The 26,192-nt window shown below is 35.1% G+C and overlaps 1 protein-coding gene across 5 annotated transcripts in view; it reads left to right on the top strand.

Moving 5' to 3' along the window:
- The window catches only part of GK (glycerol kinase), an 83,364-nt gene that overhangs the window by 288 nt on the left and 56,884 nt on the right, over positions 1-26,192 (top strand). For all 5 annotated transcript variants that reach the window (XM_020980056.2, XM_020980055.2, XM_020980053.2 and 2 more), the window contains exons 2-4: positions 17,876-17,949; positions 21,706-21,812; positions 23,434-23,511. In XM_020980056.2, coding sequence (XP_020835715.1) covers positions 17,876-17,949; positions 21,706-21,812; positions 23,434-23,511 — 259 coding nt within the window. The remainder of the gene's footprint in view (positions 1-17,875; positions 17,950-21,705; positions 21,813-23,433; positions 23,512-26,192) is intronic.

The raw sequence follows: 26,192 nt of genomic DNA, 5'->3' as shown, positions 1-26,192 counted from the left end.
AGGCGGGCGGCCGGGGCGAGGTGGCCTGGGAGGTGGGGAAGCGTGACAGGGACGCGGGGGAGGAAGGGCGAGGGCGCAGGGGCGGCTGCCCTCCTGCTCCCCGCCAGCCACCCCCATGCCACCCCCGGCCCGAGCCTGGGTCAGCCTCAGGCGGCCGAAGGGAAGGGCGTCCCTTGGGCAGGGAGGCGATGACCGTCCTCAGGAGTGTGGCTGCCCCGCGCCTCGAGCCCTCGCACCCTGCTCCTCCGCCCCCAGCCCTGCCCCCGCTTGTTTCTTTCCTGCACGGGCATGACTTGTATAGGACACCCTTCCCGCCGGGGCACGCTCGTGTACGAAAGGGGCCTGGTGAAATAAGACTTCTCACCCCCCCACCCCCCATGCTGCATTGTTGGCTCCAGGAAACACAGAATTACGGGGAACCCGGAATGTGGAAAGGGGGTGTGGATGTGTGGAAGCGGGGAGGAAACTTTGCCCCCGGATCCGAGGTTCTGCGCTGCCTGGGCCACAACGTGTGACCTGCAGGTTGTCCTGCAAGAGGACTTTGCGTGAAGGAAATTTGGCCTCTTGGTCTCTGGATGTCCTTGGGTTGGGGGTGAAAACTGTGTCATTGACTGTGGTAGCCTAATACGGTGCTCCCAGAAGAGGGGTAGAAAGAATCATTATTGCACTGTCATTCTTAACGATAAAAAGGAGTGCTAAGAGAAAAAAATATGAATTTGGTCAGTGGTTATTACTGTGCATTATTTATGTCTGACTTTCTTGTTTTCAGAAAACTCTTGACACTTCGGTTCCATTAGTTTGACTGCTAGGAACAGATGATTTCCCTCTCTACTCGGGACAGCACTACACAAATAAATAAAATAAGTGTTTTATTTAGCGTTTATGACATTTTTATGGTCCTATCCACTCTGAGACTAATCTGAGTTTTTATACAGTAAGGAAATATGCTTTAAATGACCTAAAACTGAACTAGTATCAGTGTTACTAAGTTTATTAAAAAATGAGTTGTTTGAAATTGCTTATTGCTTTTAGTGATATTGTCTGACTACCAGCAAATTAAAATGTTGATATTCACCTTCTTTTAACCTCTCCATTCAGTTTATTTCTTCTACCACAGATGATTTTTTCAATAGATAAATATTAATAGAACTTTTTGTACAGTACTATTTTGCTATGTTATTGGAATTTGCAGTTAGTTTCTTGATTCAAAGATTAGCCTCATTTCTTAATCTCTAGTTTGATCCTAATAGAGAATTTCAGTCCAGTTTTTGTTTGACATATGTGAAAACTACCAACAGATAGTTGTATTGCTTTCCAAATCTCTTCAGTATCCTTTGGGTAATCTAATCTTTGGGTAAGATAAGCTTAATATTCCATTTTTACACATACAGATATAATCCTAATTCATATTTAAATAAGATGTATAAATAACATAAGACTTTCTAGTCAAATGTATATTGAATTGAAATTGTTGGTCAAAACCTGATGGTTTGTCTTCTACAAGGAATGGTTACTAAGTTCATGTTACTCAAGTACAGCATCTCAGTGGTGCATGAATTTGGATTCATCTTTTGTATTCTTAACTAAACTTCCTTCTGTTTGCCTTATTTCTCCATCACTTTTTTTTTGGTGAGGCAGTTGGGGTTAAGTGACTTGCCCAGGGTCACACAGCTAAGTGAGTGTTATTGTCTGAGGTTGGATTTGAACTCAGGTCCTCCTGACTCCCAACGGCCAGTGCTCCATCCACTGTGCCACCTAGCTGCCCCAATTCTAAATATTTTCATCTTAACTGTAAGATGCCATCTGGTATGGTGCTTTGCCGTCTTGTAATGTTTTTGATATAGTTAATGAAGAGTAGAGAATGTAGAGCTCTTATAGAATAATTGATAAGAAGGTGAGGATGGTGCTTAAAAATGATCTTCTGTGCCCCAAACAAGATCCGACTGGTACAGCTACTAAGACATAGTTTCTATATGCTGAATTGTTTTCTTAAAACATATTGAATGACTCTTGAGCTAATTCCCAGAAGTTACTGCATTCAGTGTCCTGTGATGCAATCATGACTCAAAGTATAATTTTTTTTTGAAGTATAATTGTTAATCTCTTCCCCTGTTAAGAATGAAATGAGTAGTGACAATCATGTATGAGGAAGCTTTTAAATTTCTGGTATTTGCCAATCAAAGATTATTGTTTTTATTAATCTACTTGTTGGATTCAGTTAAGAATTTTTGCACTGGTGAAGACTGATGGTAACTGTAAGGTAGTCTAATTTTTCTTATGGGTCAAATGAATTTCACATGTACACAAAGTTCTGTTTTTTTTGTAACAACTCAGGAAATCTTTTTATACTCATTAACTAGATGTGTTTAGCTGAATTACTAAAGAGAAATATAATGATATATAATTTCAGAAAGTTCTTATCTTCCTCAATTTGTTATTCTATTAAGTGAAAAAGAATTAATCTTGGGTCATGTTGCAAATGCTTTTTGTCATGAGAAGGATTTACAACCTTTTTATCTTTAGAGTTAGTATTGGCATGCATCTGTTTGGAGTGCAGAGTATAAACTTCTTGGAAAAGTATTTAGTGTAATAGGTTTTAGGGAGGGACCATTTTGTTGTTGGGACCAGTGGATTCAGTATACATAGGTCGTTGTTTTCAAAACTTCCTCAACTCAGTTTGGTCACTTAATTGTGTGGGGTTTTTTTGTTGTTGTTATTAACCAAGTTCTTCCATTAAATTACTTACCATGGGATAGATTTTTGTGCTCTAAAACTCTAGCATAGTTTACCAACCCGCGAAATGTGTCTATCATTTGAAGATCTACATTATGTTAGAAGCCAGCCTCTTCACCAGGTTGGCTTCAGGGTGAGGAGGTTTTTTTTCCATCATTTCAATTCTTGAAGTCCTAAGTCCTAAGAAGGATTTTCTGCATTGTTAAAGAAAATACACTAAATTACATATGCTTGTAATATCAACATGTAAATATTACTTGTGTTGAGCTTTTCTGAAAAGTATTAGTCAATTTTATTATAATAGTTTGAAGCTTTTTAAGCATTAGCAGATGGGACTGTATGGAGTCATTTGTCATTTTATGGTCACTGATATTTTATGGCTTTGTCGTAATTTTTTTTAACCACTCTATATAGAAAAGTTGACTAGAAATTTTTCTAGTTGCTATTTTGTATAATGGTACTTTTTTTCTGTTCTGGTCATTGTTTCTGTACTTGAATAACCCCCTTCTCTTTCCTTTCTTCCATATTTGTTAAGCATTCTATTTCTATAATCATCTGTTCAGGATTGGAGCATTTGTGCATAGTGAGGTCAAAACTTCATTAAAAAAATTTTAAGTCCTCCACTGTCGCATTCATGGTATATGTTGTCATAATTAAAAGACTCTAAAATTAAGGTAGTATCTCTAGAATTATAAAAGGCTACAGTTGAAGAATCTGTTAATTGGGAGAGCCATCAGGACTAGGCTTAACACATTAGAGTGGAGGTTTATCATATTCATCATGGGTTATTACATTGTCCCTACCATTGTCCTTTATTTTCCTAGAGTAGGATACTGGAAAGATGAATTTTCATTTTTTTTTGAGGGGGTACAGGAAGTAGGGGATGGAGGTAATATTCTAACTATGTATATATACATAGAGGTAAAGAGAGAAAGTTGCAGTAGGGGGAGATGCTTACTTAGAGATTGGGACAGAGGAGAATGGTGCCAAATTTGACAGGAACCAAAGCCTGCTTTAAAATTTTGCCTAGATATCTGTTGATAGATGTGGTTTAGTGTAGGAGGAGTGCTTGCTTAGGAGTTAGGCCATCTAGAACTGGAGCGTTGGTCCTGCCATTACTTAGTAGTGGTATGATTTTAGCTAATGTTTCCTCATCAGAAAAATGGCAATAAAGGAATATAGCCTACCATATGGAATTTTTCTGAAGTTCAAATTGGATACTGTATATAAATTGTAAAGAGCAATAAATATATGGTATTTTTATATGTGGATTCTGTCTACTGAATTTTTGCCTTGAAGAAACTCTTCCTCTCACTCGAATTCCACTCTCATATGGGGTAATTTTTTTTCCTTGAGTATATGTGGGAGAACCAAAACAGGGGGTGAAAAGGCATGAATGTGTCGTGATGGAGAGATTATGCACATTGATGAGTTTATAGATCCATTAAAGTACAGGGGAAGCTCTAGCTTGGCAAGAGCACTGGATGAGGATTTAGAGGATGTAGGTTCCAGTCTCAGCTCTGCATCAATTAGCTATGTTACCATAGGCCAGCCATATAACTTCTCTGGGCCTTACTTTCCTCATTAGTTGTATTATGAAGTTGAACCAGATGATCTAAGGACTCTTCTAGCTCCAAATCTTATTCTAATTATTACTCTTGATAAATCAGTGAATGAAACTGCTATAATACGTCATACAGAGCACAGGCATCATAATCACAGTGAACTATGTTATATAATGGGTTAACTATTTTTCCCTCAGTATGAGAATCTGTTGGAACATAAGTTCCATTGTCATAGTTTTCCAGGATCCAGAGCTACCCTCCATGCCATGATGAGGCTTTGGAGTATGATCTCTGTAGATGTAATGATGCTACATGGCTGTGACTTAGAATGTCATGGTCTTGGAATAGTCAACACTACAAGCAATCTTAAGAAAAATATGAAAAGGTGCATAATTTGCATAAGTGGTCTATAGAATGATATCAGATGTTATCAAGGACATTTTGACCAGAAAAAGAGTTGAGCTATTCATTTTGTGAAAATGAAAAATGGCAGAAGCAAACTAAATGCTACATTGCTACTTCACAAGTACCACTTCACAAGATACAAAAAGAACAGGAGGGAGGCCTCCAGCCTATTTTTTTTTTTATGAAAGATCTATGGAAAGAGATGGAAAAGAATGACTAAGAAGTCATGGAAAAGGGGCAACTAGGTGGCACAGTGAATAGAGCACTGGCCCTGGAGTCAGGAAGACATGAGTTCAAATCTTGCTTCTGACACTTGACACTTACTAGTTGTGTGACCCTGGGCAAGTCATTTAACCCCAATTGCCTTCTTCTCCCCCCCTCCAGCAACAACAGCAAAAGTCATGGAAAGGTTATGATAGGCATTTTTGTTGTAAATACAAACTGATGAAATCACACATTCACCAAAATATCAAGTTAGGAGTTAACTCTATATCAAATATATTTGTAGCTTTCTGGGTTGTAGGCAGATGTAGGCTTTATGTGTTATCTATTTTTGATTGTTTGGGTGTCTCCTTAGTGACATAATGTCTTTTATTTTTTTATAAATTAGCCACATAATGTAGATAAGATAGGTAGGAGTAAGTTTAGAGATTACTCAGTCCCAGTTTACACTTTAGTCTACTAGTGAAAATTTCTAATTATAAAAAGAAACTTGGACAAGGTGATTCCCAAATGTCTCCTAAATCCTAAAATCTTTTAAGTGGTGGCAATAATAGCAATCCATGTCTACTCCCTAGGCTGATAGTATAGAAATTAGACTTTGCACTGTTATTCCTGTCAAGAAGCCAGCCCTGGGCTTTTGGCATCCCGGACCTAAGGTCATTTTTGCTAGAGTGGCAACCTTTCTTGTAGGTGGTCAGGTGATATTTGCATTTTGGCCCCTAGCTTTTCACCTTTGCTGACATTCTAAATTTTCTTGATACTGAACTCCAGCTTGAAGAATCTTGCCTCTTAGGCCTTGTCCTGTTTCTTGATCTGTTTTGATACCAGGATAAAATTATATATGTATAATATGTATATATTATGTACATATATGTATATATGTATAAAGAATAAACTGTCCGATCAAGAACCCAGGGGAATGTAGCTGAAGTTCCCTAACCTTAGCTGGATTGTGGTGCTCTCTAGGGTGGAAGGCACTACTAGTTTGTCGAGTTCTAATTACTTTCAGCACTATTCTGCCTTCCATACTAATTTTGAGATTTGCTCATCTGAGTTCTCTGGATCAAACTTAATACTTCATTCTTTTAAGTTCTAGGTACAATTGAAAAGCTTCCTAATCAAATGGTGTCCAAATTATTATATTATCATTTAGCTTATTAACTTGGTTCTCTTGAAACCTCCCCCTTCACCATGTGCTATCCCAAGGAATAACCATGGAAATAAAAACAGGTACATAAATATGTCAGTCTTCTGATTAAATGAAAACACAGAAGAATCCAACTAAAATTAATCATTTTCAAAGTTTGCCATGTCAATCAACAAGCATTTATTAAACATTGGCTGTGTGTCCTCACCAACTTAATGCTCAAATATTACTTCTAAGCAACTGGCTATGGTATGAAAATATCCCTCCCTCTGATTAGTAGGTAACTTCTTGAGCAAAAGCAGTCTCCAAGCATGTAAATGGCTATATTCCTGACTTATCCTACTTACTGGTGGCATAAAACCAGTACATAAAAAGGTAATTTCTCAAAACATCATCACTCATATCTAATGTTTTTATTCCTGCCTATTTCATTTAGCCCTGACTTTCTGTACTAAATAGAAGTATAACTACATTAATTCTTGCCTTAATGGTATAACTGTTATGTACTAATGAAAAATTTGATAGTTTATTATTTTTAGGTTCTGTTGGTTGGGTTTCTGTAGCATATTAAACAGTGCATACAGAATACTGAATGTTAAAAACATCTCCTCCATCCTTACCATGGTTTAGAAAAATTCAGGACCTTCTTTATGCTATATAAACATTTTTAATGGACATTTTATCTCCTATTCCAGCTCGTTGTCCCTATATATGTGCTTTGTCTTACTTTGAAAAATTCATTGCACTAGAATTAGAGAGCTCTAAAAATAACTTGCTCTCCTGTTAGATCTTTCCTGAAGGAACATATGAAGAACTTGCAATGAATGAATTTAGATTCCCAAAGGCTCTTAAAGGCATCATAGAAGAGGAAGCAGTATTCTCTATTTTGTAGAGGAAGTTAGGTGATTAGAACCAAGAATATTTTGATAAATTTTTTTCTTAGATGTATAACCCACATATTTTGGGTGAGAGTACATTTATGGAGAAAGAAATAACTATTGCTTTAAAGGTTCAAATACTATGGTGAGTTACATCCATTTTAATATAATATTAATAACCCAAATAACAGTTTTTTATGTTCAAGTATATACACACATATGTATGTCTGTGTTTATGTGTGTGTGTGTGTGTGTATCTGTATGAAGTTACCAACTCTAACTTTTTATTTTCATAACATCCATGTTCAAAGAAAAATTGTTGTTGGACTCCATATCTATTTCACTTTGCTGCAAGCCAGGCACATGGTGAATGAATGTGAGTGTATTGCAGTTCTTGAGAACTCTTCATTAGTGGAATGCTATTTTGATTTCAAGTTTTTGATACTGGAAAACCCAGTTCCATGATATGTTATTAGAGGAATCAAAAAGTCAAAGGGTATACACACTTTAATGAATTTTATATTCATAAATTTTTAATTTAAAGATATAGTTCCAAATTGCTTTTCAAAATGATTAGACCATTTTGCAGCTCTGTCAGCAGTGGTTTTCTGTGCTTCTCCTGCTGTGTACCCTTTCTTCTATCTCAGCAATAGTCATTTTCACTTTTTGTCATCTTTCCCAAGTTGATAGGGTTGAGATGGATCCTCAGATTTGTTTTTAATTTTAATTTCTTACTGCTAGTGATTAAAACCTTTTTCATATGATTGTTGATAGCTTGCTTTCCATCTTTTGAAAATTGCTGAATCATATCCATTAATAATTTATTTATTAGAGAATTGTTATTGAGCATATATTTGAACCAATTCCTTTTTTATTAATTTATTTTAAAATTAAATACTAAAGCTTAAATACAAAATAAGAAGAAGCATTGTCATGTGAGAGAGGAATCAAAATATACAGCAATACATTTCCATTTCAAGAAAGCTTATATAGTAAGTACTACACAGGTTCAGAGCTGTCCATATTTTCTTTGCTTCCGTGTAAGTTTTCTTTTCTTTTTTAAAAATTTATTTATTTTTAGTTTTCAACATTCACTTCCATAAGATTTTGAGGTCAATTTTCTCCCCATCTCTCCCCTTCCCCCACCCGAAGACAGCGTGCTTTCTGAATACCCCTTCCCTGAACTTCCCTCCTTTCTATCACTTCCCTCCCTTATATTATCCCTTTCCCCTTCTGTTTTCCTGTAGGGCAGGATAGATTTCTATACCCCATTGCCTGTATATTATATTTCCCAGTTGCATGTGAAAACAGTTTTTAACATTTGTTTTTAAAACTTTGGGTTCTAAATTCTCTCCCTCTCTCCCCACCCACCCTCATTTAGAAGGTAAGCAACTCAATACAGGTTATATACATGTGTAATCATGCAAAACACTTCCGTAGTAGTCATGTTGTGAAAAACTAACCATATTTCCCTTCATCCTATCCCATCTCCCATTTCTTTTATTCTCTCCTTTGACCCTGTCCCTCCTTAAAAGTGTTTGCTTCTGATTACCCTCTCCCCCAGTCTGTCATCCGTTCTATCATCCTCCCCTTTCTTATCTCCTTCCCCCCATTTTCCTGTAGGGTAAGATAGATCCCTCCTTAAGCCAAATCCAGTGAGAGTAAGATTCATTTCTTCTCACCTGCCCCCCTCTTCCCCTCCATGGTAAAATCTTTTTTCTTCCATCTTTTATGTGAGATAATTTACCCCATTCTACCTCTCCTTTTCTACTTCTCTCAGTACAATCCCCTCTCACCCCTTAATTTTTTTTAGATATCATCCCTTCATCTTCAACTCACCCTGTGCCCTCTGTCTATATATATTCCCTCCAACTACCCTAATACTGAGAAAGGTCTCATGAGTTAAATATCATCTTTCCATGTAGGAATGTAAATAGTTCAACTTTAATAAATCCCTGTTTATCATTTCATACTTCTCTTGCATCTTGTATCTGAAAGATTTTCTATTCAGCTCTGGTCTTTTCATCAAAATGCTTGAAAGTCCTCTATTTCATTGAATGTCTGTTTTTCACCCCTGAAGGATTATACTTAGTTTTGCTGAGTAGGTGATTCTTGGTTTTAATCCTAACTCCTTTGACCTCTAGAATATCATATTCCAAGCCCTCTGATCTGTTAATGTAGAAGCTGCCAAATCTTGTGTTATCCTGATTGTGTTTCCACAATAGTTGAATTGTTTCTTTCTGGCAGCTTGTGATATTTTCCCCTTGACCTGGGAACTTTGGAATTTGACTGTAATATTCCTAGGAGTTTTCCTTTGGGGATTTCTTTCAGGAGGTGATTGGTAGATTCTTTCCATTTCTATTTTACCCTCTGGTTCTAGAATATCAAGGCAATTTTCCTTGATAATTTCTTGAAAGATGATGTCTAGGCTCTTTTTGATCATGGCCTTCAGATAGTCTAATAATTTTTAAATTATCTCTTCTGGATCTATTTTCCAGGTCAGTTGTTTTTCCAGTGAGATATTTCACATTATCTTCTATTTTTTTCATTCTTTTGTTTTTGTTCTATAATGTCTTGATTTCTCATAAAGTCACTAGTTTCCAGTTGCTCCATTCTAATTTTTAAGGACTCATTTTCTTCAGTGAGCTTTTGGACTTCTCTTTCCATTTGGCCAATTCTACTTTCTAAAGCATTCTTCTCATTGGCTTTTTGGACCTTGGACCTCTTTTGCCATTTGGGTTAGGCTATTTTTTCCCCCCAAATTTTACAGAACAAATCCTTTTATTTTTTATTTATTGGGGGGGGCAATTGGAGTTAAGTGACTTGCCCACGGTCACACATCTAGTAAGTGTCAAGTGTTTGGTCTGAGGCTTGATTTGAACTCAGGTCCTCCTGACTTCAGGGCCAGTGCTCTATCCACTGCACCACCTAGCTGCCCCTAGACTATTTTTTTAAGGTGTTATTTTCTTCAGTGTGTTTTTGGGTTTCCTTTAGCAAGCTGTTGATTTGTTTTTCATGATTTTTTTTGCATCACTTTCATTTCTCTTTCCAGTTTTTCCTCTACTTCTCTTAATTTGTTTCTCAAAATCCTTTTTGAACTCTTGCATGGCCTGGGACCAATTTATTTTTCTTGGAGGCTTTGGATGTAGGAGCTTTGACTTTGTTGTCTTCAGGTTGTATGTTTTGATCTTTTTGTCACCAAAGTAAGATTCTGTGGTCTGACATTTTTGCTCTATTTGCTCATGTTCCCAGCCAATTACTTGAGTTTTTAACTCTTTGTTAAGGTAGGAGTCTGCTTCCAGCATGGAGAGTGTACTATCCCAAGCTTCACGGGTTTTGTGCAGCTGTTTTCAGAGATACTTTTAGGGACCTGTAAATTTTCGGTTCCTCCAAGTTGGTATGATCTAAGGAGATGTGTGGTGTTTACTCCTTTCCTGGCCTGTGCTCTGGTCTGTGAGTGACCACAAGCACTGTTTTCTGCCTTGAAACTGTGAGGAGGATTGATTCCCTCTCACCCCCCTGCCCTAGGACAACCACCCAGAACTGCAACTCAGATCTAAGCATGGGCAAAGCAAGAGAATGCTGCCTTAGCACCAACGAAGAGATCCCTGCAATCCTCCTCTGTGGGCCAAGAGGTCTGAAGCAGCCGGCACCCTGGGTCTGTGCCAGGACCAAAGGCAGATGGATCTCTTCTCTCACAAAGGTTCACCGAGGTCCAACCGAATTTTCCTAGTGATTTTCTTTTCTTTTCTCTTTTTGCTAGGAAATGGGGTTAATTGACTTGCCCAGGGTCACACAGCTAGTAAGTGTTATGTGTCTGAGGCCAGATTTGAACTCAGGTCCTCCTGAATCCAGGGTGGGTGCTCTATCCACTGCACCACCTAGCTGCCCCATCCTAGTGATTTTCTAAGTTGTCTTTGGCCTTTGTGGGTTGAGAAGTCTAGAAACCCACTGCCTGTCTTTGCCTGCGCAGCCCACATTGAACTGTGCTCCTCTCCCAGACTGGTGTAACAGACCTTTCCAATCAACCTTCTAGGTTGTCTTGGGCTGGAAATTTGTTTCACTCTGGTTTGTTTTTTGTTTTTTGTTTTTGGATTCTACTGCTCTAGAATTTGTTTAGAGCCATTTTTCACAGGTATTTGGAGGAGTTTGGGGGAGAGCTCAAGCAAGTCACTGTTTTTACTCTGCCATCTTGCCATCTTTTGTTTTCTGCTGTGTACTTTTTATTTTGTTCTTTTTTCCCCCTTTCGTCCCCACCCCTTCCTCAAGAAGGCCCCAACTAAGAACAGATATATTTATATGTGTGTGTGTGTGTATAAATATATATATATGTATATGTATATATATATATGTATATATATATGTATATATATATGTATATATATATATCATATATATATATATATATATATATATCATATATATATTTTAAGTCCACCAACTCATTTCCTGCACCAAAACAATATTCTAACTTTATACTATCTAAAACAGTATTGATTAATATGGCCGACATAGTGTAGTTTCCCTATTTTTCTCTTTTGATTAAATCTATTTTAGTTATAACTTTGTCTGAGATCATGATTACTACTCCTCCATTTTTCTCCCTAATAAATTCTACTTCTGATCTTTATTTTATGTTTGTGTGTATCTTTTGTTTCTTATCCCTCCTGACTCCTCGACTTTACTTTTATAACTGCTACCTTGCCCTTCTATTACTTAACCTATACCCCCAAAGATTCCTCCCTTACCCTCTACCCCCTTTCCCCTTACTCTCTTGTTTATATCTGAATTTAGAAGACATTATAGTTTTCCAAATATATATATATATATGTATTATTCACTTTATTCCATTCCATTAATCTAAACACCCTTCTATACTCCCTCTTTATCCTATTCCCTCAACCTCTTAAATAATTTATTACCTTCTAAATGTATATATTATCCTGTCTTTAACCCAGATCTGATATGAGTAGGGTTCCCTTTAAAAATCCCTCTCTTATTCCCCCCATTCCCTTTAACCTTTTATTTCTTTCTGAATTTAGAAGACTTTTATACCCTTCTAAATATGTGTGTGTGTGTGTGTGTGTGTGTGTGTGTGTGTGTGTGTGTGTGCGCGCAGTTCCCTCATTAATTCATTCCCAATGAGAGTAGGGTTCCAGAACTACCAGCCCTCCTTCACCATCTAATTCTTCTGTGTCAGTTCTTCCTCTTGCATCTCATTTGTATAAGATAATTACTCTTTTCCTAAATAGTTTTCCTTTGTAAAATCACTTTATATTCAGGTCTACCCCAGTCTTTCTTTCGAACTACCCAGTTACTGGGTTATTACAGTTGTTGTTGCAATAGACACACATTCTGCATTTCCTCATATAAAAAGTGAATGGTCTGTCCTTGAGTCCCTTGTAATTAGTATTTGATGTGTACCTTATATTTCTCTTGAATCTTGTATGTCAAGTTTTCTATTAAGTTCATTTTTTTTTAAATCCTGAAAGTCTGGCAAGTCATGGAATTTCCATCTTGTTTTTCATTCAGTGTTCAACTCAACTTTGCTGGGCGTGATATTTTTGGCCACAACCCCAGTTCTTTTGCTCTTGGACATAGAGTGTTCCAAGACCTATGGTCTTTTAGTGTTGCTGCTGCTAGTTCTTTGTGATTCTAATTGTATCTTCACCATATTTGAATTATTTTTTTCTTGTTGCTCCTTGAGCTGGGGTTTTGGAATTTGACTATGATATTTCTGTAATTTTTCTCCACAGGTTCTCTTTCAGGTGGGGATTGGTGGATTTTTTTCTATTTCTTTGTCCCTTTCTTGTTCTAGCACTTCAGGACAATTTTCTTTATTTCTTGTATTATATCAAGATTCTTTTTTCAGGGACAGCTAGGTGGTGCAGTGGATAGAGCACCGACCCTGCAGTCAGGAGGACCTGAGTTCAAATCCAGCCTCAGGCCAAACACTTGACATTTACTAGCTGTGTAACCCTGGGCAAGTCACTTAACCCCAATTGCCTAAAAAAAAAAAATTATAGCCCAATTATTCTTATGTTTTCTCTTCCCAATTTATTCTCCAAATCAGTTGTTTTTCTTATAAGATGTTTCACATTTACTTCTATTTTTTCATTCTTTATATTTTGTTTTATTATTTCTTGGTCTCTAACTTCACTGGCTTTTCTTCTTGCCCAGTTCTAATTTTCAAGAAGTTGTTTTCTTTCTTAAGATTGTGGATCTCCTTTTCCAATTGGTTGACTTTCTTTTCATAATCTTTCTTGGATTGTTCTTAATTTTTTTCCTCAATCTCTCTCGCTCTCTCTCTCTCTCTCGCTCTCTCTCGCTCTCTCTCTCCCCCTCTCTGGCAAGGCAGTCATGGTGTAATTTTTTTTTTTTTTAGGCAATTGGGGTTAAGTGACTTGCCCAGGGTCACACAGCTAGTAAGTGTCAAGCGTTTGGTCTGATGTTGAATTTGAACTCATGTCCTCCTGACTTCAGGGCCCACCTACCTGCCTCCAGTGGTGTAATTTTAAATGATCAAAATTGCCCATTTTATTTTCTGTAAGCACTCTTCTCTTCTCTGTAGTTGTGAAAGCTATCACCTTCCCCACTCCTCTATTTGTTTAGATATCTAGATTATGTTTCTATTTAGAGCTTATTATTATATATAATGTGATGCAGATTGAAACCCAATTTATGACAACTTTCCAATTCCACTCCTCCCCAATTTTTTTGAGTTCTTATGTGAAAGAGTGGTTGGATTCTTTGGGTTTATTGAACACTGTAGTATTGTTTCCTTCCAAAAATATTATGTACAAAATCTATTTTACTATTTTTTAAACTAGTCAAAATAATTTTTTAAATTAATTTTGAGTTTTTGAGCTTTTGAGTTTTAAATTTTTCTCTACCTCCCCAAGATGGCGTGCAGTCTGATATAGGCTGTACGTGTATATTCCTATTAAACATATTTTCCCATTAGTCATGTTGTGAGGAGGAATTAGAACCAATAAAAGGAACCACAAGAAGGAGGAAACAAATCAAAACAGAAGGAAAAAAAAGAGCAAATAGTATGCTTCAATCTGCATTCAAACGCCATAGTTCTTTCTTTGGATGTGGATAGATAGCATTTTCCATCATGAGACTTTGTACAAAATAATTTTTGTGTTTTTTTTTTGGTTTGTTTTTTTGGCGAGGCAGTGGGGTTAAGTGACTTTTCTAGGGTCACACAACTAGTAAGTGTTATGTGTCTGAGTCCAGATTTGAACTCAGTCCTCCTGAATCCAGGGCCAGTGCTCTATCCGCTGCACTACCTAGCTGCCCCTGTTCAAAAAAATTTTAATCACTGATTTGTAGTATGGTTTGAGATCTGATCCTTTTTAAGTTCTTCCTTCTCAATTAAAAAAAAATATTGTCCTTGAGAATTTTGACCATTTTTTCTTCAGTTGAATATTTTTTACTGTTTTTTTCTAACTCCAGATAGTAAACTTTGGTAGTTTGATATGGCACTGAATAAATAAGTACATTAGGCAGTGTTATTTTTATTATATAAGTATTGTCTAATCATGAGCACTTAATATCTTCAATTATTTAGGGCCCTTTGTTTCTGTAAAAAGAGTGTTTTATAGGTGTATTCATATAATTCTTTTTTTGTCTCAGTAGCTGGATTCATATATTTTTTTTAAATTCTGTAGTTCTTTTAAATGATAATTCTCTTTCCACCTCTTAGCCAAGCGTTTTGGGCAATGTTTTATATCCTGGGAGATTGCTGAAGTCAGTAATCATTTCAATTAGTTTTTTAGTTGAATTACTGAGTAGACCATTGTATTATCTGCAAAAGAAAAAAAATCTTTTTTGCCTCTGTTTATTGCCCTAATATCTTTTGCTTATTTTATTGTTACAGCTAACTTCTAGAATTTTTTTCAACTGATAGTGATGATTAAGGGTTTTGCCCTTGATCTTATTGGAAGTATTTCTATTGTTCATTACAGATAATGCTATTTCTTCCTTCAAGATATTAAGGAAAGCTCCTATTTAATGTCATGAATGGAAAATATTTGGGTTTAGGTTTGCAAAAAGCCCTTTATGTGTCTTTTGATATAATCATGTGATTTTTATTACTTTACCATAAATTTTATCTGTTATGTTTATATTATTTATAATATTGAACAAATCTCACACTTATTGTGCAAATCCAACCTGGTCATAGTGTAAAATCTTTTCAGTGTGTTGCTGTAGCCTCTCTGCTAATATTTTTATCTGAGATTGGGGTATTTCTGATTCTGTTAGTTATTATCAGTTTTGTTTAAATATGTTTAGACAAAATTGTTTCTAATCGTTTCCTTTATTTCCTCATCATTTGTTATGAAGGATAAGCTCATATTATCTTTTTAAATCCTAATTTTATTAATCAGTTCAGCAGTTTTTTCTTTTTGCTTTTGTTCTTGTTAATCTCATCTTTAATTTTCAAAAAACTAAATAATCTGGGAGATGAAGATTATGAGGGAGAAAATTCAGGCATGGGAGATAGCTAGAGAAAATATACATTTGGAAGGGGGAGTGTCCTTTGAGAGGGGGAACAGTAAAGAGGCCTAGTGTTACCAGATCTCACAGTATGTGGAAAGGAAAGTAAGGTGTAAGAAAGGAAAGGTAAGAATAAGAAGGGGCTGGGTTCTAAAGGGCATTTAAAGACAAGAATAGAATTCCATATTTCATCTTGTTTGTTTGTCCTTCATCTTCAAAGAGGACCATGACATCAGGGAAGTGGTGCCATGATATACAAGTGAATTGATTTAAGTGAGAGAGGGCTGTGCAACGTCACCAGCCTCATTTTTCCGCTTCAGAGCCATCTGGGTTCGGTGGCAAGATATAGATCAAGAAGACTGGAGATGGACCTAGATGCAGTGGGGTAGAAGAGCCAACTAGCAAGTGAAATTCTAGAAATCACTGATGTATAGCCTATGTGTTAAAAGTGACTTACAGGATTGCTATTATATGTGTCATCTATTGCAGATACAGTTCTTGCTCTACTTTCCTAAAGGTGTGATTGTGGTGTGATATTTGTATACTTTTCTTTTGAACCATCCTCAAAAGATGCTGAACTACCCAGATGTAATGTTTAGATTTTTTTTTTTTTACTCTCATTAACATCAGTGTGGTGGTCTGATTTTTTTTTATGCCTGTGAGCTAAAAATTATTAACTCCATGAGCTAAAAATTATTAACTCTTATTGCCTCATCTAAAAGACCTATGTATGATTTATCCATATTTTTTGGGAAATGGAAAAATTTTGGTAGTTGTGATACTATTGTTAGGGAAAAGGTACAGTAAATAGTGCTAGATTTTAAGAAAACACGAAGACCCAACACAAAAACTATAGGTATGAATCTGATTGTTCCTTTTGTTGACCTTGGTTCATTGCAGTGTGATCAATGAAGAAAGGAGGAGTCTGACCTGCTAGCTGCAAAGGCTTTTCAAATGAGATTATTTGTAAAGTGCTTTGCACTTAAAGCTATGCAAATGGTAGGTTGGGGTGGAGGTAGTGATGCTGCTGTTATTACTATTCAAGAGCAAATGTCTAGGATGAGTATAGGATCTCAAGTGTATGGACCAAAATCTTTGGGTTCTGAGTCAGTTTACAAAATAACTAGGAGTGAGACCGTTAGGAAAGTAGAGCCAACAACTGTATCTGCAGTAGATGACTACATATAATTTGCTATTGTATCATATTCATGTAGTAGCAATAACTTTATTTTTTGTTAACTAAATCATAGGATCTTAGGTTTAGATCTAAAGGAAGCAGCAGAGCTCAAATTTAACCCTTCCACAATAAAGATGAGGAAACTAAGGTGCCTACAGAAGTTAAGAAACTTGACTTGGTCACGTGAAATAAATAGCTGAGCCTGGCTTTGAAACCAAGTCCTTTGATATCTGAGTTGAGTGCTCTTTCCATTGTCAATACATTACAATTTTTCACAAAAATAGTATATTTTTAGATTAGTAGATTTGTTTTCAGTATCTGTATATCAATTAAATTTGGCCTTTTTTGGATGCCCTCCTCAATCCAGTCCTGATTTTGGACTGATTTTTGGACATGAGAAAATAGGTGTTTGAGTTCCTGGGTGCCAGTGTTGTCATGGTTGAATAATTTTTTAAAAGAACCATTTAAGATTTTCCCTACTTTTTTGAAATCCTCCTTTCCTTGAGGTATCACATAATTGATTCCTGAAAGTTTTTAAAATTGTTCTGTCTTCAGAATGAATGTCTCATTATATGCATTTGTCAGGTAAAACTGTTCCATTTTATGTCTGTTCTCAGTTTTCAATTTTGTCTGTTGAGGTGATCAACTTAGCTCAGTTGTGCTAAGGTTTTGTAGACTCTTTTCCCCCTCAACTGATTTTGGATCATAATCTTGTACCATTGTCTTCTGTAATAATTTTACAAATAAACTTTTATTGTAAACTGTTGTCTTTGGATACTATATCTCTCTTTTTGGCAAGAAGATCAAGTGTTTTGGTGGCTGAGGTGTTATAGCAATATAGAAGTTATATTTATAACCCTTACAGCATAATACGCTTTAACACTGTCTAATAAATTAAGTATTACTCTTATCCTTGTCATTTGAATTAGAACCTATTTGGTCCCAGTTCTAGGGAGAAAGGGAAAGAAAAAAAAGCCCCTATTTGCCACATATTCCTGTCTCTAATTTTGGTACATTTTAAATGGTTGTAATTAAGCAGTTATTTCTGAGGCCAGATTTAGTCTTTGTATCTTTAAAGGCTGTTTTAAAGATATTCTAAGTGTTGTTCAGCCATGAATTTACAAAAAGCAGTGTTTCTGAAAGTTTACCATATTTTAGCTTGATATATTTGTTCATCTAGTTTGTGATTAACTTCATATTTTAGTATTTATTAACATCTCCCTAATTTTTCAATGTTTTTCAGGTTTTCAATTCAAAAACAGCTGAACTACTTAGTCATCATCAAGTGGAACTAAAACAGAAGTTCCCTAAAGAAGGGTATGCCTCTAATTTAATGGTCATGAAGTTTGCACTTTTTGTAATAATTTTTACAATATTAACTGGCTGTATATTTCATGTTATGCATATTTATAACCACAGTATGAGGAGGTTTGAAGTTCTCAGGGAGAGAGACCCATTTGTTAGTCACTCATTTTTGTTCAATAAAAGATATTTGATAGCTTAGCAATGTTAGACAATATATATGAAAGCACATTGAAAAGTACAAGAAGTGCAATCATAAATGTAGGATTACTGTTTCTAAATACTGTGGAGTTATGTGCAATCTACAGAGTCAATGCAAGTAGCACTGTATAATTAGAATCCTATTTCATTAACATATTTGTAACATTGAATTCTGAATAATAAGATTTCCATTCTTTATTTTTTCATAGTTATTTACTTAGATACACATCTTATCTCTAACATTAGACCTCTTTCAGGGCAAGAACATTATTTTCAGAAATTATTATCTTTGTATTTCCTACAACCTCTAGAACAATACTGTACAAGATAGCTATTCAACAAATGTTTGTGTGAATGAATAAATATGTGGTTTCTATGTTCAGTTGAACAGGTCATAGTTCATTCAACTTTAGTTCCGCAAACATTTATTAAATGCTTACTCTGGGATCCATGGTCCTAGGTGGCATGGATACAAAAGACAAAATGAAATAACTTTTTTTAAGTACCTTAAATTCTGCTGGGAGGTTACATAGGTAAATAAATACTAGATAATTTAAAGAGGGAGAGAACAATAATAATTGGGAGAAATCATGAAGAAGGTGGTATTTAAAATGAGCTTGAGATAGAAACTGAGAGATAGAGATACCATTCTAGGTATGGAAAGTAACAAATTCTTCATGTGAGATGTGCAGTGCTGAATTTGGCAAATAACTAGTAATCCAGTTTGACTAGAAGGTGTGAAAGACAATTATATAAAATATATCGGCAAAGGTAAATTGGACCCAGATTCTGAAGGGTCTAAAATGCCAGGCTAAGTTTGCATTTGATCCTTGAGACCATAGGGAGCATCTGAAAATAGTGAGTATCAGAGCAAGGATTTGAACCCAGGTGATATACCACCACTATCCTTCTAGGTACCCAGGCCCACAGCTTTGGAGTCATTCTTGACTCTTCACTATCTCTTATTCAGTCAGTTGCCAAGTCTGTGATTCTTTCTCTACAAAGTCACTCTTATCAGTCCCTTTTTTTCTCCATTCACAGGACCACCCCCAACCAATTCAGATTCTCATCATTTCTCATTTTATTACTGAAATAATCTCCTAAGGCTACTCCCACCTCTCCTATGCATCTTTCATAACAGCTGCAAAAATTATATATATGTATACATATATACATATATACATATATATGTGTGTGTGTGTGTGTGTGTGTGTGTTTATAGGTGCTCTGAAACTTTTTTATTTTTTAAAAAAGACAATAGTAATTTATATCGTTAAACAAACCAGAAAGCTGAACAACCTACTTCCCAAACCCTAATGCTGAGCACAGGTACTGGCCAGGGAAGGTGGTCCATGTCTCCACACTGCTTCCCTTGCCTGACTCTCTGGGATGCTATGGACCCTGGGACCCTGTCCTTCAGTGAGGCTGCCCCCCAAGTCTCTGCCTGAGGAGTGAATTCCAGTCATCTCTTTAGAAAGGTAATTAAAAAGGGCCCTTCCGGTCTAGTCTTCTCCTAAGCCTGGGAACAAAAGTGATATTCTTAAAGTACCACCTCTCTCCTCAAGAAGCTACAGTGATAAAATAAAACTTGGGCAATTAAAGTCCTTCACAGTTTGACTTTGACCCACATTTCTAAACTGATTTCTTGTAACTCCCTTTCATATACTTTTTATTCCAGCCAAACTGGTCAACGTGCTTTTTTCCCCTCCATATGTATTTCATCTCTCACACCTGTGCCTTTGCATAGGTTATCCTTCTGTCTTGAATGCTTTGTTTTTCCTTACCTTTGTCTCTTGGAATTTCTGTCTCTCTTCAAGGCTCTGTTCAAGTGCCACCTCCTACTTCCTGATTCCCTCTTACTCATCACTGCCAGTTTGTGTTCTCCCCTTCCCACCCAAGGTCATGAATGTTGAACTGGCAGTTTTGAATTTTTGTTTTTGTTATGTGCTTTTTTGGTTTACAAATTCCTTGTAGTTTCTATATAAAGTAGGTAGTACAGTTATAGTTATCTCTGTTTTACAGAAGAGGAAACAAAAGCTTAGGTTAACTGGATAGCTCAAGGTCACATACAATTAGTAAGTGTCAAAATATAGCTTTATAATGAAGATCTCTTTTGGTTCCAAGTCTGGCATTCTTTCCACTACATCATGGTACTTTGCTGATCTAAGTACAACAGATTCTATTGAATGAGGGCTCCTGGAAGGGAATAAAAAGATAAAGTGATAGGTTTTATTTAGCAAAAATATTATCCTTTTGAGCGCAGTGTTTATGTATAGTAATTGTATTTTGCATATAGTATCAAATACAGTGCTCTTAATAAAATTTTGTATGATTTTCAAACATTGGGATATGAAGTTTTTGTAGATTACTACTAGTACACAATTCAGCTGCTCTCCTACCTCTTTAAATGTTGTGGCAACAGGTTTCCATTTTAATGAGATTTGATAGCTGGCAATTTTGATACCCTTTTGAGTTTGTTAAATTGTAACAGGCAGAAAGATGAAATAGAATCATGCTGTAATTGAATTAAGAGCTACAAATGATTGATTCTTTTGTAATGTGTATTACTTTATGCAGAAAAAAATAGTACATTTACTTTTATACACTGTTTGTGACATCATTCTATATTTCCTTGTACTGAGATCTCTTTCAACAATAGTGTTCCTTGAATGTATGTTATTTTTAAATTTTATTTTTAGAAATCTACATGATAGTTTTTGCTTATCAATATAAAGCAGAATTTCTTTTTCCTCAAGAATCAAATTTTCAGTGTATTTAGGAATAACAAGAAATCATCTTTAAACATCTGTTGAATTCTCACAGGCTTTATTGGCTTTTTGGGCAAGGAATTACTTCCTTTTATTATCAGACTAATGAACTAAGTTTCAAAATAGGTAGTATATATAATTTGTGTATTTCTTTTTTTGCTTTGAAATTAGGAATGTACTTGTATGGAAAAATCAGTTTTTCTGTTTAATTTCTTTAGTTTATTGGATGTATTTTGCCTTAATCACAAATTCTGAGTATCAGAAACTGCTTTGATCCTGATTATGGGTCTTAAGATGAATCACACTGGTGTGCTGGTAAATTTTTAACAACTGGATATCTTGGGCAGGGTTGGGGGAGGGGGATGTATTCACAATATACTTTTAAGTTTAGTTGACATTATTAATATTTTCTGTTACTTTCTTAAATCTTGACAATTAACAAAAAATAAATGAACCTCTTGATTTGTAATATTTGCCAATTTCCAAAGTTTAAATGCTCAAACTGAAAAATTAACACTTTGCCAGTTCAGGCTGTCTCCAGCACACACCTGGAGTCAAGTCACTCTGTAGCCTTACTTAATATTGTGAGAACCAATGGGTTTTATGTCAAAGCCTTGGTCTTATATGTTATCAAAGCACTTTTCCCCTTATATCCAGTTAGTTATTAAAAACTATAAATTTCCTGAATATTTGTGCATGTGGTACCCTTGTTAAAGTGAACTGATTTTTTTCCAACCCCTTACTCAGTTTTATTTGTTACAGATTTCTACATAAATAATCAGATGTGTTTTTATGTTCAAAGATGGGTGGAGCAAGATCCTAAGGAGATTCTGCAGTCTGTCTATGAATGTATAGAAAGAACTTGTGAGAAACTTAGCCAGCTGAATATTGACATTTCTGCTATCAAAGGTATTCTTTTGGGGGTTTGAAAATGGGTGGAATAAGTCTTAACTCATCAAAAATTATTTCAATTTGATATGCTTACATTCCATCAATAACAGTAATAGGAAATTCAAAGTTTTCTACAATGGTAAAGTGAATTGCATCACTTAAAAAGCTCTGTTACAAAAAAAATTCCAGTTGACCATGATTATTTGTATGATCATTTGCACAGTTCTAATTTTTTTCTTTTACAAAGAATTCATCTCAGTTTTTTCATTGAAACAGCTTTAATTAGGTTATTAATATAATTTGGTTTGAGGTCTAAATTAGAAAAAGACTTTATTCTCTGACTGCCAAACACATTTCTTCCCCCACTGGAAATTTTTTTTATTTTTTGTATCCAAATACTTCCTTGCTGTTTTCTTCAGTTGCTATTAAATCCTCTCCATCTGAGACACACGATTTATTCATCTTGCTTTGTCTATTAAAATTTAATTTTATCAAAATAATTTTTATTGATACCCTCTTTATATTAGTCATTTCCTGATTTAAGATGCTTCTTGCTCTTTGAGCCCTTCCTTTTAAGAGTTAAGCAAAATGAACCAACAAAGTAACCACATGTGTGCAGTATACATAATGTTCCTGATCTATAGTTCTCTTGTATTAAAAATTAGAATTCCCTTTTATTATTATGAACTTGACAAACATCAACAAGCATGAATACTTCCTTATGCAAAGGAGAACAAAAAAAAGAGGACTACATGTGAAGCCATGAATTTCCTGTATGTTCCAGACTTAATATGATAGATCTAACACTGTTAGAATTCTTTGCAGTAATATGTAAAATTTTTTGTTCTAGTACCACAAGTCATTGTCTGAAGGTTCTTTACTGGATATGGCAATAATACAGATGGTATAGCAGTGTGTTTCAGGATATTTTCTCACTTTTCCCCTTTCTCACTTTCAGCTAAAGTACTCCATTCCTCTCAATTCTTATGGAATTTTTGTTCAACTAACATTTATTAGTTGCTACTTATTTACTATATGACATATATAAAGACAAAAAAATAAAATAATCTCTGCTCTCAAGGAGCTTATCTCTGAAAGACATTTTTATTTCTTTTGGAGATTTCTAGCCAATAATGAGGAGGTCATAGATCCCTGAAGCTAACGTGATTCCTCCTCCATTTCCAAGTGGCCAGGCCTTGTGAGGCCTCTGGAGGGTAGCTTATTTAGTCAAACCCAAGTCCTGGGCTATATTTCAAAAGTAAGTTTTTGATACAGTGACACCAAACAAATCTTTGCTAGGTTCAATATGTGATTAGTTACAGTCACCACCATCCAGGGTAAGTTGTGATGGAAAGCCAGCAAAACTGGCTTCTGTCCTTCACTTGGGATTTACCTGAACTCATTTTTAGCATATAATATAATAGAATCCTAGATTTATAAGTGGGATAAGGACCTCAAAAGTCATCAAATGCTATTTTATGGATGATGAAACTGAGGCATGAAAATGAGCTGAACAGATTTGCTAAGGGACATATGTGTAAAAGGGGAGGTCTCTGTGCTGAAATTAGGTTTAAAATATACTTTTTGCCAATTTTCTGTTTGTGTTTTTATACTATCATCTGTTTAATTTTCTTACAAGCTATTGGCGTGAGCAATCAGAGGGAAACTACAGTGGTTTGGGACAAATATACTGGAGAACCCCTCTACAATGCTGTTGGTAAGGTACTAAGTATATTGTTTTAGTTAATATGCACGTGTGTGTATATATATATATATAATACAGATATTTATGTATAATGTATGTATAATATAGATATATGTAATAAACAATTCATTTTTTCTACATTTATATTATGAGGTAAAGGAAACAAGTTAAATATTAAATTGTGATAGGTAGTAACCCCACTCATCTTGTAATTATATTGTTTAAAGAAAAAATTCAATATCTTATTTATTAAAACCATGTAAACCTCATTCTTATGTATTTACTCTTCAGTTTTAGCATTTTAATCAGTTATAATTTAGGTAGCATCAATCAGTAAAAATTGGAAAAAAACCCCTATATAATCTTGGTATGGGGAATTGACAAAAATATTAAATCACTGTGAAAATATAGGGTTATAATTTTTTTTTAATAATACAGGCATTCTCTTGTAATGGCACTGTTAAACATCATAATCACTTTTTACCATGTCATCATAGCCTGTTCCTCAACCTTCCTCAGCAGTGCTTTGCTCCATGAGCCAGTCTGCTTAGTTATTCCTGTGTACTACTGCCCCCTTGGTTTCAGAAAGGATTAGGCATGACATTTCTGCAGTCATCAATATAGAAATTTAGATAGTGATTTCCTGACTGGGTTCAGTTTGTAGTGTTTTAAGTGTGTTTCTCAATTATTTGTTTAGTTTTGGATCATTTATTTATTTATTTGTTTTGGAAACCAGAATGTACTGAGGGACAGGAGGTTTATTCTTTTCTTCTTTATTATAGGAAATAAAAAAACTGTAAAAATCCTTCTAGCTTCTCATACAAATCTGTGTCTGTTAAATAGAAGTTAGACAGCCCAAATACCTGATTTGTATTTATTTGGCTGTAATCCTATTCACTGTAAATGATTATCAGTGTGCTTTGGTACTAGCTGGTGCTGATAACCACTATAGTTTGCTAGGGAAAAAAGATCGTTTCTAGGCTGCAGCAGCTCATAATATTTATACTCTTAAAGTGATAGCACAGTATGATTTTCCTGGTCCTATCACTAGAAGTAACATATTTGTGGAGAAAATATGGAGAAATTGTAAGAATATGTATGATATGCAATTTGTACTATTTCCATTTTAGAGTTACTTTAGTGAGTATGCGAGTATAGTTTAAATAGTAATGCTGGTAGCATATGAGATGGACCAAAATGGTAAGTCCTTTTTAGAGTTGTAAAATTGCTATAAATGTTTGCACACATATAGTTTTTAAAAAATTAATAACCAAATTTTAAAAGATTTCCAGTTAAAGGTATTGTAGTTGCTAAGGGATATACTTGGAAACAAGACAATCCCTTAAAAAGGTTTTCATTTTATTTTGAACCATGATGTTAGCACATATGAAACAGTCATTAAGCACTCATCTGGATCACTAAATACAATAGAAGTTAAAGATAAGGAAGAGATCAATATGGAGCACATGACCCTGAGACAAAAAGAATATGGGGTTGGCATGTTACATGCCAATCATTTAGGATGTGGAATGATTTGGCAAGAAGGTTCAAAATTATATACAAATACAATACTTTTCAGAGATGGAAACAGCAAAGGAAAATATTAATATGTGGACATTAATGCATGGGGTATCTTGTTCTGGTAGTTATATATATGGTACCTTTGTTAAAAATCCTATTGTAAGTCTAGGATTAGCTACTTATTTTAAATTTGAGTTGTGTCTTCAGAATTTTTGTTTTGTTGAAAGATTAAATTTTTTTTGAAATCTAAATGGTAAATTATTAATCATTAATTTTTTTTTAAAGAGGCATGATGGTATAATAGAAAAAGTGGTCACTGGAGTTAGAGGATCTATTTTCAAATCTTGATTCTGCCACTAAACTATGAGACCTTGAGGAAGTCACTTAATTTGAGTTTCCTTATCTGTAAAATGAAGACATTTGGACTTGGTTTCTTCCATCTTCTAAATCTGTGATACTATGGTATTTATTTTGGTTTATAACCTGTTTTGAAAATTAATTTAATAAAATAGTGTAAGCATTGTGTGTATAATTCTATTAAATATCATTCTTTCTGATTACCAAGCTCTTTATCATTGAATTGCTTAAAAAATTGTACTTGTTAAAGGGGAAATACAGAATTGGACGTTCTGATCTATTTCGTGTTTCATGTTTCAACTTCTCATTAGCTCTTCTTCATTTCAGAAAGAAATTTGGTATTCTTTGGGTCCATTTTGAGAGCTAGGCTTGTGTTTTGTATAATTGCTTCCTAATATTGGACCAGGACAAGTGACAGTCTTTGTCAAGTTTTCATTAGTTTACTGTAACAAGCTGTAAAGTTTAACCTCTGGACTGATATAAACTGCTGGACTTCTGAACTTCTCCGAAACTTTACCTTAATTTTTTCTTGATTCATCTTGATTTTTCTCTCTTCTCTCTAATTGTATTTAAACTTTTTATTTTAAGGTTATCTTCTCTGCCTTTTTCATAAGATTTCCTTCCTCTCCATCTCCCACATTTCATCAGTACAAATAAAGATTCCCTTGTCCCCCAGATACCACAAGAAACTTAGGAATTTTTAATTGTGCCATAGAAAGGTAAGAAGATGGTGGACACAATCGTAAAAGTAAGGGAGAAGGGTGAATCAATGATTCAGTGGTCATTAACATGCCCAGAATTTTCATGTTCATTTT

The sequence above is a fragment of the Phascolarctos cinereus genome, unplaced genomic scaffold, assembly GCF_003287225.1.
Source record: "Phascolarctos cinereus isolate Bilbo 61053 unplaced genomic scaffold, phaCin_HiC Scaffold_726;HRSCAF=1367, whole genome shotgun sequence".
Classification (NCBI taxonomy): Eukaryota; Metazoa; Chordata; class Mammalia; order Diprotodontia; family Phascolarctidae; genus Phascolarctos; species Phascolarctos cinereus.
Note: the sequence above shows the minus strand (reverse complement) of the source record. Positions and strands in the feature narration are given on the sequence as shown.